Raw genomic sequence first — 12524 nt, 5'->3', positions numbered from 1 at the left:
GAAATCTGCAGAAAAAGAACTAAATGAAATGGGAGCAAGCAAACTACTAGATACAGAGTTCAAAACAATGGTTATAAGTTTGCTCAAGGATCCTGATGAGAGCTTCAAGGGACTTGGTGAGACTTTCAAGGATCTTAGTGAGAATTTTGAAAACCTTAGTGAGAACACCAAAGACATGAAAAAGGACCAGTCAGAAATTAAATATACACTAACTGAAATAAAGAATAATTTACAGGGATTCAACAGTAGAGTAGGGGGTGCCAAGAATCAAATTAATGATTTGGAATATGAGAAAGCAAAAAACACCCAATCAGAAGAGCAAAAGGAAGAAAGAATCCAAAAATATGAAGATAGTGTAAGGAGCCTCTGGGACAATGTCAAGCATACCAACATTCGCATAATGGGGCAACCAGAAGGAGAAGAGAGTGAGCAAGAAATTGAAAACCTATTTGAAGAAATAATGACAGAAAACATTCCTTACCTGGTAAAAGAAATAGACTTAGACATTCAGGAAGCACAGAGAATCCCAAACAAGAAGAACCCACACCAATACACATCATAATTAAAATGCCAATGTCTAAAGACAAAGAGAGAATCTTAAAAGCAGCAAGAGAAAAGCAGTTAGTTACCTACAAGGGAGCACCCATATTAATGTCAGCTGTTTTCTCAACAGAAACTATGCAGGCCAGAGGGAGTGGCAAGAAACATTCAAAATGATGAATAGCAAGGATCTACAACCAAGATTACTCTACCCAGCAAATTTAGAATTGAAGGCCAGATAAAGAGCTTCACAGAAAAGAAAAAACTAAAGGAGTTCATCACCACCAAACCAGTATTACATGAAATGTTGAAGGGTATTCTTTAAGAAGAGGAAGAAGAAGACAAAAATAAAGATAAAAATATGAATAATAAATATATATCTATCAATAAGTGAATCTAAAAATCAAATGAACAAGAAATCTAATGAACAAAAGAAACTGATGAATAAAATAGAATCAGAGGCATGGAAACATGGAACACACTGATGAATCTCAGAGGGAAGAGGGGGAGCAGGAAGAGATCAACTAAAGATCTTATATGCATATATGCATTACTTATGGACAGAGACAATAAGGTAGTGAAGGCCTGGGGTGGGGCAGGGATCAGGTGGAGGGAGGCAATGGGGTCGGGGAGGGGAAGAGGGACATTTGTAATACTCTCAACAACAAAGACTTAAAAATAAATAAAATAAAATGGGAGTTTTAAGGGTTGTTGTTTAGGATTTCTTGTGCCTCTTTAATGTGCCTGGTTTTTTACTGCCTCCTAAGAATACAGACATATTTAAATATAATTTCTGTCCAAAAGTCTCTAGGTGTCTGATTAATGTTTCTTCTAGTAAATGGAATGCTCAGTGTTGTTGAACATAAAGGGCAAGGCCTTCACTTCCACCCCCAGGAGAATCTGTATCCTTTATTGGACTCCAGTGTTTTCAGGGTGGTAGACATCCATTGAGGAGTTTTCTTCTACCCCAGCATTGCCTTACAAACATCATTTCTTCCCTTGATGCTGCTGGTATACTAAGGAATGAAATGAATGTGACCACCAGCAATATAAAAGGCATATAGTAAACATGCAAGCAAAAGCAGCTACTTATTTCCATGTGCACTGTGTGTTAGACACTGTGCCAAGTTCTCCATAAGCATGATTTCATTTTTTCACTCAACAACCCTATGCACAATGCATCTCCACTTTATAAATAAGGAAACTGAGGCCCAGAAAGTTTAAATAAGTAGTCCAAAGTCACACTACATTTCACCTGATTGCAAGGTGTTGGCTCTTAAATACTCTTTCTTTCCTTTTTGAAATAGTGATTTTATTAGGATAAAATAATAGCACTTCTCTTTTCTCCTCACACTAGCTAAAAATAAAATTTTTAATCCCTACACACACACACACACACACACACACACACACACACACAGACAAATGCCCCAGATCTGGGTTGGGAGGAAAGCTTGCTTAATTGTCTGCTACCTCAGAGAAAAACACTAACAGCTTCTTTAAAAATGTTTATTCTGGCAAAAGAAAAGGTGAAATGTATCCATATATTAAGATAAAACCTCACTTAAGATGAGATTGTGACATACATTTTGTAGATAATTTTTAAACTCTCTTTTTATTTAATGTGAATGGAATACTGTGTGTTGCTGTTACTGACAGGGGGGGTGCTGGGTCCTAAGAAAATTGTGATAACAGTGTAAGTCTAGAAGGAGCATCCAAGAATTCAGCCCATAATGCACTGAGAGAGTGTCAAAGGCCACGAAGATGTTGCAAGATGTACAGTTGTGAACCTGGTAAACTTGAAGCTGACCTTCACTGATTTGGAAGTTGAAGATTTCCCAACCACTGCTGATTACCTTCTCATTTAACCTCTTATGTAAAGGGTTGAGTTAATCATAACCTATGAGTTCATGGTACATAAATATCCAAGGCCCCTCTTTTGTTTTATTTATTTATTCTCTTTTTATCTTCACTTCCCACTTTCATTCCCTTCATCTGAGGCAACATCTCTAATATGTTTACTATTTAGCCTTGGGTTTTTAAAATGCAAGTATATTTTGGTGCATGCTTGTATTTTTCATGGATATGAGTGATTTTGTAGTATAGGTTAATTATAGTGTATAGATCTACTACAGATTTCATATTTTCTTTCAATCATGTTCTTAAGATCTTGCCAAGCTGCTAACTGTACATCTACTTTTTGCTTTTTTTTTTACTGGTATGGAGTATTCCATAGTGTATATCCATCACATTTGACATGTCAATTCTCCAGTCATAGACACCTAGGCTGTCTCTAACTTTTTAGCACCCCCAAACAGTGCTGAGATATACATCCTCACCTTGTCCCCTTATAAACCTGTGTTAGAATTTAACATACTATTAGAGTAGTAACTAAACCTATGGGTTTCAAAAATTTTAAGATATTCCCTTAAATATTTAACTAGATCCATGCATTTATGCAGAATTTAGAAATGGGAAATACTGGGAGGTAATTCCCTTAGTGTGTCTGCATTTCTTGGATAACCTTTCCAAGATTAGGGGGCAGGGGTTTGTACAGTAAACAACCTTAGTCAAAGACCAGATTTGTTTCCTGACCAATATGATAGAGAATTTCTCCATCCCTGAAGATAATCCATGATAATAGGTCCTCCTTCTCTCCCAAGACAAAATTTGCTTACATTCCTGTGTAAAGATACTGTCTCTCTTTTGGAGAGGAGGAAGGGGGAGTTGTGATAAGCCCCTATATAAGATCAGTGTTTCCTAACACAGTGTTCCTCAGCTGGGGCACAGAGCCAATGCATCAGCACCTACCTGGATTTACTCTTTCCCACCCTGCAAAGTGAGCTGGCATTGACACCAATGGGATTTGGTGGTCAAGGGGACCCAATGTAAACATAAAACTCACTTTGCCTGTTGTGCTCTTAGCAATAAATGATATACATCCATTTCAGCTTGGTTTTTCCTTACTGGACAATTTCATGGAAGTGTGGCAAGTCAGCCTAATTGTTACATTGATGTTAGGAACTGCTTAATCCACTTGGTAAAGAAGAAATAGATGTGGCATATATAGCTCATCACCCTGTTTTCTTTCCTTCTCTCTCATGGAAATAAAAGTTGTGGATGCTAGCTACCCAGCCCCAAGACTTCCCAGAATAAAACTATATTTCCCAGCCATCCTTGCAGCTAGGTATAGCTACAGGTCTACTATTTGACCAAAGAAATGCAAGGAGAAGTAGGCTGTGCAACATCAAAGAAGTGTCTTTAAAGGAAGCATGCCCTTGTCCTTCAACTTTCTCCTTCTTACAGGACAGAATACAGAAATGCTGACTGGAGCTGGAGCAGCCATGTTGGATTATGAGGTAAATTTAGGAACAGGAGCCATGCTTTTCAGAGAAAAACAATCAAGAGAGAAGGAGCCTGGTTCTTGACACCATGGAACATCACTCCAGCAGCCTTGGGCTACTTAGACTTAGATTTAGGAAAAAATTTTGCTTAAATCCCTATGATTTTGAAATTTCTGTCACTCATAGCCAAATATAGTTCTAACAATATAAAAAACATGGTAATGGTGCTTCAGATGGGATTACATGTCCAAGAACTACCCTTTTCTCGTCAGAATTTAGAGAACAATGCATGTCTCATTGCAAAAACTTGGGAAATTCCCACCTGCAAAGTCAGCTGTCTGTGAGCTTCTTCAAAGCCTCGTTTCTGTTGTATTTCTTTTTAGTCTAACTTCCCCACACAGACAATCCAGAAATCTGAAGATCACTACCAACCAATGCCCACACAAACTAAATGCAATTAATCTATGAAGTCATGGTTTGTATCAAAAAAGATTCATAGCAGGCTATTCCAGGAATGCTTAGCAGAACTTAGACCTATCTTTGGGTCATAATAAAATCAGTTGGTAAATGAAGTACATTTGATCACAGGTTTATTAAATGAAATATATACATATGTAAAATCTCAAGACTCTGGAGCTATTACATTATCATCTCTTCTTGACAATATCAGAGTGAGGTACTGAACATTGTCATTCATATACCCATTCATTCAACAAATATTTGTTGAGGGCAGCCCTTATGTCAAATATCCTGTCCTAATTTTTTTCTTTAGCTTTTATTTATTTTTTCGTTCACTCATTCATTCATACTATATATCATATCCTAAAAGACTTTGAATGCCTTATAGCACATCTAAAACATGACAAAAATATATATACCGGTAAAAGGTAGGGGGTGTTGCAAATTTAAACCTCTAAGAAGTCAATGCTAATACTAATATAGATAAAATAAAAGCAGAGCAGTTGTTTCAGACAGTGCTTGCAAACAATTAAACTAGTTATTGATAAAAGTAACATGCAAAATCTTGTACTTCCCATTGGGAAGATATGTCAAGAGGCATACAACAATAAGAAAGAACAAGAAAGGCATTTTCTCTAGATAGTGGGATTAGAAGATAGATTTATTTTTGGTCAACTTTTACTTTTGTATTTAAATGTATGTAAAGAAGGAAAGTTGGGGGGAAAAAAACTTGCCTAGAGAATTTTCCCAAAGCCATACTGGATTTCTATTAGACATAAATGGGCTATTCCTCAGCCTTAGATTGGTGGGCTCAGTGGTTGAGCATTGACCCATGGGCTGGGTGGATTGAGGTTTGATTCCCTGTCAGGGCATGTGCCTGGGTTGTGGGCTAGATCCCCAGTGGGGGACATGGCAGGGGGACCGATCTATCATTCTCTCTCATCATTGATGTTTCTATTCCTCTCTCTTCCTCTCCCTTCCTCTCTCTGAAATCAATAAAAACATATGGGTTTTTTAAGAGCTTTAGTTCCACCAAGTCTATTCACTCAATCAACAAGTGTTTATTGAGCACCTGCCTTGTTCCAGATGCCATACTGTGTCCTGGGAATGCAAAATGAGGCAAAGCAGAATTCCTACGACTATGGAGCTTCAAGAGCAGTGGATTCTTAGCCTGATAAAATGGGAGGCCATTGAAAGGTTTTGAATAGAGGAGCAATAGGGTATGTTATACTTTGAAAAGGTCGCTTTGCCTGGGGTGTGATGTAAAGCTCCATTTCTTTACACTCTGATGCATCTTATATTGACCATGTCATCTAGTTAGATCATTCTGGCAGCAGTGAGGAAAAGATATTTGAGGGAGATGAAATTGGAAGCAGGATGACCAGTTTGGAGACTACTGAAATAGGGCAATGACATGAGCGATAGACAGGAGGGATATGATTTACATACATTCATATACACATACATACGTATGTATGTATATAAATAGTGTAATATGTATATATTTAAGACTTGGTCATTGTGGAGAGGTATGAGAGACAGGGAGAGTGTATGATAACTCCCAGAATTTTGCTTTGAGAGGGTGGGTGGGTGATGCTAAGCCTTGAATAACAAAACACAAAGAAGGTAAAGATTTGAGGGAGTCAGAATAATGAGCTCAGTTTCAAACATGTTGCACTTGCTACACCAGTGGGACATCAGCGTGTCACCAGGGCATCCCTTTTCCCAAAGAAAGTGTATCTATAGGATTAGTGTAACTTCTGTATCAAAAGAGATTTGTTCTTCACAGGTCTGAATAATATAGACTGTATCTTATCACCCACAATATCTCTAGAGTACTAGTTCTTCATCTTCAGTGTACAAAAGGACTATTCTCTAGCTAAGGCAGATGCCAGATTCTGATTTGCTGGGTCTGGGATGAAGCTTCAGATATAACATCATATATTTCTAATGTGGGTATTTTTGGGGAAGTGATGCATATGTAGCATGGTGCTCTACTGTTGAACTGAATTGGGTGGAGTAGAATTAGTAGAATGAGCTAATTTGTGGTAGTAGATTTTCACATAACTCCAGCTGCAGTTCTAGGAATAACCGGTAGGTGGCGAGAGTCTCACACAACCCGCAAAGGAGAATTTTCGACCCCCAAATCTCATATTAAAAATTGTTTGGGCAAGTAGTGAGTAATCCTATTGACCAAGCAAAGTCGTTAGCAAGCGTAGTGAGTTTCTTCCCTTTGCACGTGAATTGCGATGAGCCAGTGGCCCACCTCTTACCCTGGTCGCCTGAGGCCAAAGCCATACTGATCCCTGGCGCCACCTTCTGGCCATCAGAAGCCAAAATCCTAGCGCTATCGAGAATGGGTCTACCTCCTGCTACCTCATGAAGCTGTAGAAGTTATTTACCCCGTGGGAAGAGCGGATAATAGAAAATATTTGCTCAAACTGGGGAGCCTTTGCCACTAGAGGGGCTTATGGTTGTCCATGTATTGTCTATATAGTCAGAGCTGGAGAGGAGGCATCTTAACCAGTCCCTCATTTTGTAGACAGAGACCATGGGTGAGGGTGAGCAATTTGCCTGGAGACACTTGGCTAGAAAGTCCTAGAACATGGAGTCTGTCTTAACTTCCAATGGCCTGCCTTTTCACTGCACTTACTACTAACAGGTGTTAAAAGTCTGTGTGTGTGTGTGTGTGTGTGTGTGTGTGTGTGTGTGTGTGAAAGAGAGAGAGAGAGAGAGATCAAAGAGAAGCTTAGGGATGACCATCTGGTTGGGGAAGAGGGGCTGGATGATTTTAGGATGTGTTTGTATAACAGTTCCACCTGTTTTAACATAGATTATTTATTTGGGGGTAACCTGGTGGGTAGTAGAGGGTGAAAGTCCAAGGACTGAGGGAGCATGAGGAAGGAGGGCTCTCCATCTTGCCCCCACTGTGTGCTAATGGACCTTCTTTTCTTCTACACTTCCTTTCTGCCCACTAAACTGTAAGCTTATCAAAGGCAATGACTGTCTTGTTCATCTCAGATTATGTTCAATTGTTTTTGGTGAATCCATGAGCATATCAACCTTGATCATTTTACATCTAAGGGGTATTTTCTAACAGCTTAGGTCAGCGATTTGCAACATTTCTCATCCCATGATACACATAAACTAATTACTCAAATTCTGCGGCACACCCAAAATATATATATTTTTTTGCCAATCTGATAACAAATAAGCATACTTTTTTTTATTCATTCACACTGGAAGGTTATTGACAATCTAAGGGAAAAGAAGTTAGTGCCCCTGACTAAATGATCAGGTATTGCATATTTTAAAAATTCTTTCAACCAGCACGCCGATTGAAAATCGCTGTCTTAGATGGACAGCACATATCTCCTTTCATGTATTCAGTGCGCTTGTGTTTCTTGAAAAACCCATACACAATGTTTCCTGTGTGTCAGGCGCTGTGCTCTGCATTTTATAAATATTAACTCATTTCATTTTGGTTTTGTTGCTGTTTCTTTAAGATTCCATGTCAATTCCATGTGTTAGCAATCATCTTCTCACCTTCTCTTTGTCCCCCTGCTTCTCAAAAAAAAAACCAAACAACAAAACAAAACAAAAAACAAACAAACAAAAAACAACCTGACAGTGGTGCTTAGGGAAGAGAGTGGGGATGGGAAGAAGAGTTCGTGTGTTAATGTGATCCCCTGGGGCCACAGTTTCCCAGGCAGGTCCACACCAAGCTATGGCAGGCTGCTTCTTCCTCACTTGGTTCCAGCAAACTTTCCCCTTGGCCTGCGGGCCGGTCCAGCTCTGCCAGGAGGTGGAGAGCTCGCTCGCAGCCCCGGGCTCATTTCTAGGCCAGAGCATTCCCGCGCCGCGCCGCCAGGAGTCGGGCTGAGCTCAGACTTCGGGGAGGCGATGATGGACACAGGACACGTGGCCACACAATGGGGACACACGACTGACCTCAGTCACTTGGGCAAACTAACCCTGCTTTCGGGCGGCGGCGGGAGCGTCTGGGAGCTCAGGGCTGCGTCCACCGCCCCCGTGGGGAGCTCCCCTTGCCTGCTTGAGCACCGAGAGCACCCCAGGGAGCACAAGGGCAGCTCAGAGGCCTCGGACCCTGAGTTTCACAGTTATTTGGGGAGAATAGGAGCCTGGGTGCGTCCCACGCTGTGCCCAGAAACGCACACGGACCGCTGGGCGCTGAGACCGGCCTGGACGCGCTGGGAGTGAACTTTCCCGCAGTCACTTGCAGGCACCAGGGGACTTTGTGACGTCACAACGCGGCGGGGCAAGGGGCTAGAGAGACTGAGAAAGGGTCAAACAGGTGTGTGTGGAGTGTGTGTGTGTGGTGTGTGTGGTGGGAGGTGGAGGGACATGAAGAGAGGGAAACCGGAGGAATGGGGAAGGGAATTGGGGACAAACGAATTTGAGAAGGAGCTATCAAGTTGGGGGAAAAGAGCAGGACTTTTTTCTCCTTCCCTCCTATATGCAAACTGTCACTTCGCATTAACGTGAGCCCTCCTCTGGCTCATTAGCATGAGCTGTGGCTAACGCGCTTATACCCTCTAATTATTTATTATGCCGCCACGGAGCCCGTCGCCACCCCGGGGCGCACTTGCGGAGGATTGGGGGGGACTGGCTGGCGTGGACACCGCGCGGGGGCTGGGGCGCAGGGCCCAGAATGGCTGCGTGCTGCCAGCGAGAGACTCTTTCGCCTGGAGCCCCGCAAACGCTGTTCCTCCAGGCACTGCTGCAGAATTGTTGGGGTGCATCAGAAATGCCCTCTCCCCCAAATTCCCTCCCAGGGAGGTGGAGCAGCACTCATCTCTGTCGCCTGCATTTGTGTCGATCTTCTCTATGGCCAAGTCCGAAGTTGAAGCAAAGGGGAATATAGATTTTTGCAAAAATGTCAAAAAAAACGGGCTGGGTGGTAGGCTGCGTGCACCATCAGAAGGACCCTGGGAAGAACCTAAAGGTTGCCTTCCCTGCCTCTCCCCCTCGCCCCACGCCACGTTCCAAGACAGTTCAGAAAGTTGGGGTTTGGGGGGGACCGCGCTGGGCTGAAAGCCGGCCACTCACGCCCAGGGTTCTATTCAGAAAACAGTTTCAAAATAAGTTAACCTCTGTTGGGTGTTTTTCCCCTCCCCTTCTAATTGTCCCCCTCCCCCCCTCCCTCCCTTCATTCGAGTCTGTTTTATGTTCCTCTGCGTTGTGCCAACTATTTTATCTTTATTCCTTCTCTTTCTCCCCGGCCATTCAGTCCTTTTTTTGTGTGTGTGGCTTCTCCGACTGATGTGCGGCTCGTTACCACCCACTGCACGCCCGCTCCTGTAGCTGAGGTGTTTCTATACAAACTCGAGCGTCCAGTTGTCATATTAATTATTACACTGAGTAATGACTGAAATGGTCAAAATAAGGGGAAACTCGAGAGCGCTTTTTCTTGCTGCTCAAAGATTCGGCAAAGAAGCCGTGCAACAAAGCACTAATTGGTCCCCAGAAACACTCCGACAAGGCATGGAAGATAGGTTTCATAGAACCCTGCGATTGTGAAGGGGAGAAAGCGCTGAATGGACCCCACGCTTCTTTTCTAAACTCTCTTGTGAGGGGAAAAAAAAATGGACCTCTGTTTGAATACTGCCCTGATCCTTGAATACTATACCCAGCAGAGAAAAAAATGCACCATTTATTGTAAGTTTTTTTTTTCTTCTCCAGCTATTCATGGGTTCTCTGTGAAGAATCAGCTGGTTTTGTTTACCGTGAAAGACCTTTACTTTATTTTCATTCTTGGAGGAGGGAGGGAAAGGGAGCCATGTGCCTAGACAGAGAGGAGCTGGACTACTGTAACAAAATAGGGTGTAACAAATCCTACAAAAGTTTAGAATGTATTGATTCTTTGGAGAGCTATATAGATTAACGACTTTCTTTATGCTTATCTGAGGAAGGTATTTAATCATAATGTAAATGGGGCTTTAGAAAAAAAAATAAAGACTTCGAGTTACTTCTCCTTATTTGGAGAACTTCAAAAGGACTTGTGAGGGTGGCTGCAAATTACCCCCTCCCTCTACCCCAGCCTCCCCTCCCTAACCAAAAGCCACAGTAAAATAATAGTTTGTGCTTCGTTTTGTTTTGTTTTGCAGCCTTATTTTTTTTTTAGACGTATTGTAAAAGCGAATAGATTTGTTAGAAGCCTGGATTCCTTAATGCAGGTGCAGGCCTGGATGCTGAGCCAGATCTGTAGATTGTGCTATTACGGGGCCGTTGAGCAGGCCATCCCAGGCTAGGCAGACTCAACTCAGGCTGGGCAGCAGCGTTTCTGAAGTTACCTTGGGAAGGGCGTGTGGAGACGGTAGATTGTGTGGTAATGTACTTTTCATTTCCCTGGGTAGGACAGTGGCAAGCACAGGCTTAGAGCAGCATACACTGCAGGCAGAGGCCCTGTGTTGTAGCTCCTGGAACCCAAATATCTGAATGCCCAGCACACTTAACTTCTCTCAAAGCACCTGTGGATTCTGGGTCTTGGTGCTCACCAAAATTGAGGGTTGCACTAAAACTCTGTGTCCATTCAAAAAAATCTCAGGCCTGTGTTCATCTTCCTACTCTCCTTGCCTCTTATTCAGGATCCACTATAAATATAATTTTACAAAATGATTCCTTTAAAAAAAAAGCTCAGAGGGAACTTTTGAAAAGACAAGAGGCATACCTCTTTTCCACAGAGAGAAGATTCACAATCCTAGAACATGAGGATGGTGTGGGAGCAGAGGCGGGACTGACTGGACCTTCAATTGTGAATGGAAATTAGGTGGCAGGAAACTCAGGACACCAGAGTCTCAGGTCCCCAGGGCAAGGATCCCCGTGCATCACTAGAAAAACCCTCTGGCCATGTAGACCCTGATGTTGAATGTGGACAAGGTTTAATCTAAGGTATGGTCCATCTCCAGATAAATAGAAGAGGGGCCTGAAGGTACAGAAATTAAGGCCTTTATGGTATTGCAAGAGAAAGAGAGCCCTTCTCATTTTTCTAGGATGTCTATATTCTGGGTAATGCATACAGAAGGGGGTTAGTGTCCTGCCTCCCCATCACAAGAATGACAGCCCCTGAGATATATGGAGGGATTTGCAAAGTGAATCCACAAACAATATCAGATTTAATCCTCCTGACAGGTGAGCAGAGGTGAGCACCAGTACTCCATCAGGGATGGAGGCATCCAACACTCCTTTTGTGAGTTATTTTTCCCCTCCACCTCTAGCTAAATGGAGCCTCGAGTGATCTGGTTAAGTAAATCCTGGGGTCTTGCTCAGAGTCAGGCCCACTGGTGGCAAGGGAGGTCAGAACCAGTGGCTCTGCTAAAGCCCCTGCCACGTGCCAGCCAGAGAGCACATCCGCATTCATCTCCACTGTTTGTGTTAAAAACCTGGTTGCTATCTCCCATCCCCTTGACTTGCAAGCATCACCGCCATTCCTCAAAAATGACAGGAATGACCCACTCCCAGGTGCTGGGACAGTGAGACGGGAGGCATCGGATCTCCAAAGGCTGCATTGACTATCAGGGTGTGGTTCCAGGAAGCCTATGAACCCTTTCCAAGATGGGCTATGTGAGCAACCACAGAGCATCCTTGTCTCTAGAAAGACTATTCTTATTCATCTCTTCCTATTTAGAGTTGATTCGGGTGCTCCGCATACATCGTGCGGGTGCTCCGCATACATCGTGAAATTTCACAAAAGTTGGAATTAGGTGCTATAACTATGAGCATGGCAGATAAGGACACAGAGATGGAGAGCACAGAGGTCACCCTGCTGTTTAAGTACCAGAGCCTGGATGTCAAATCAAGTCCTTCTGCTTTATCTCCCTCTTCCCCCCAAGACTTGGGGTTCCCTGGGCCTAAGACAGTCTGTGGCAATTCTCTCAGGTGTGTGAGTGTGGGGGAGGGGTGTTATACTCTAGGTCACAGGGTCTGAGGCAGGATTCTAATTGCCTCAGTCCTTTGCTCCAAACCAGTGAAAACAATGGGAAAGCCCATTTCAGTGCAAACCCTCCACCCCTTGGTAATGCATAATCCCCCAAGGTGGAGGCGCAACCCCTGCAAAGAGATTCTAGACTGCTCTACCTTGGGTTGGAGGACAAGGTGGAGAGGACAGTGTTGGGCTGGGATGCTGGTGGGGAACATGTTTATTTACTCCAGTCTGAGGAA

At 42.9% G+C, this 12524-nt stretch overlaps 1 protein-coding gene across 1 annotated transcript in view; it reads left to right on the top strand.

The window, feature by feature from the left end:
- Positions 1-12084: 12084 nt before the first annotated feature.
- ASCL1 (achaete-scute family bHLH transcription factor 1) overlaps positions 12085-12524 on the top strand; it is a 5044-nt gene continuing 4604 nt past the window's right edge. Inside the window, 1 exon segment of the mRNA XM_006109918.3 lies at positions 12085-12242. Within this exon segment, the coding sequence (XP_006109980.1) occupies positions 12085-12242 (158 nt within the window).

The sequence above is a fragment of the Myotis lucifugus genome, unplaced genomic scaffold (assembly GCF_000147115.1).
Source record: "Myotis lucifugus unplaced genomic scaffold, Myoluc2.0 scaffold_10, whole genome shotgun sequence".
NCBI lineage: Eukaryota > Metazoa > Chordata > Mammalia > Chiroptera > Vespertilionidae > Myotis > Myotis lucifugus.
Note: the sequence above shows the minus strand (reverse complement) of the source record. Positions and strands in the feature narration are given on the sequence as shown.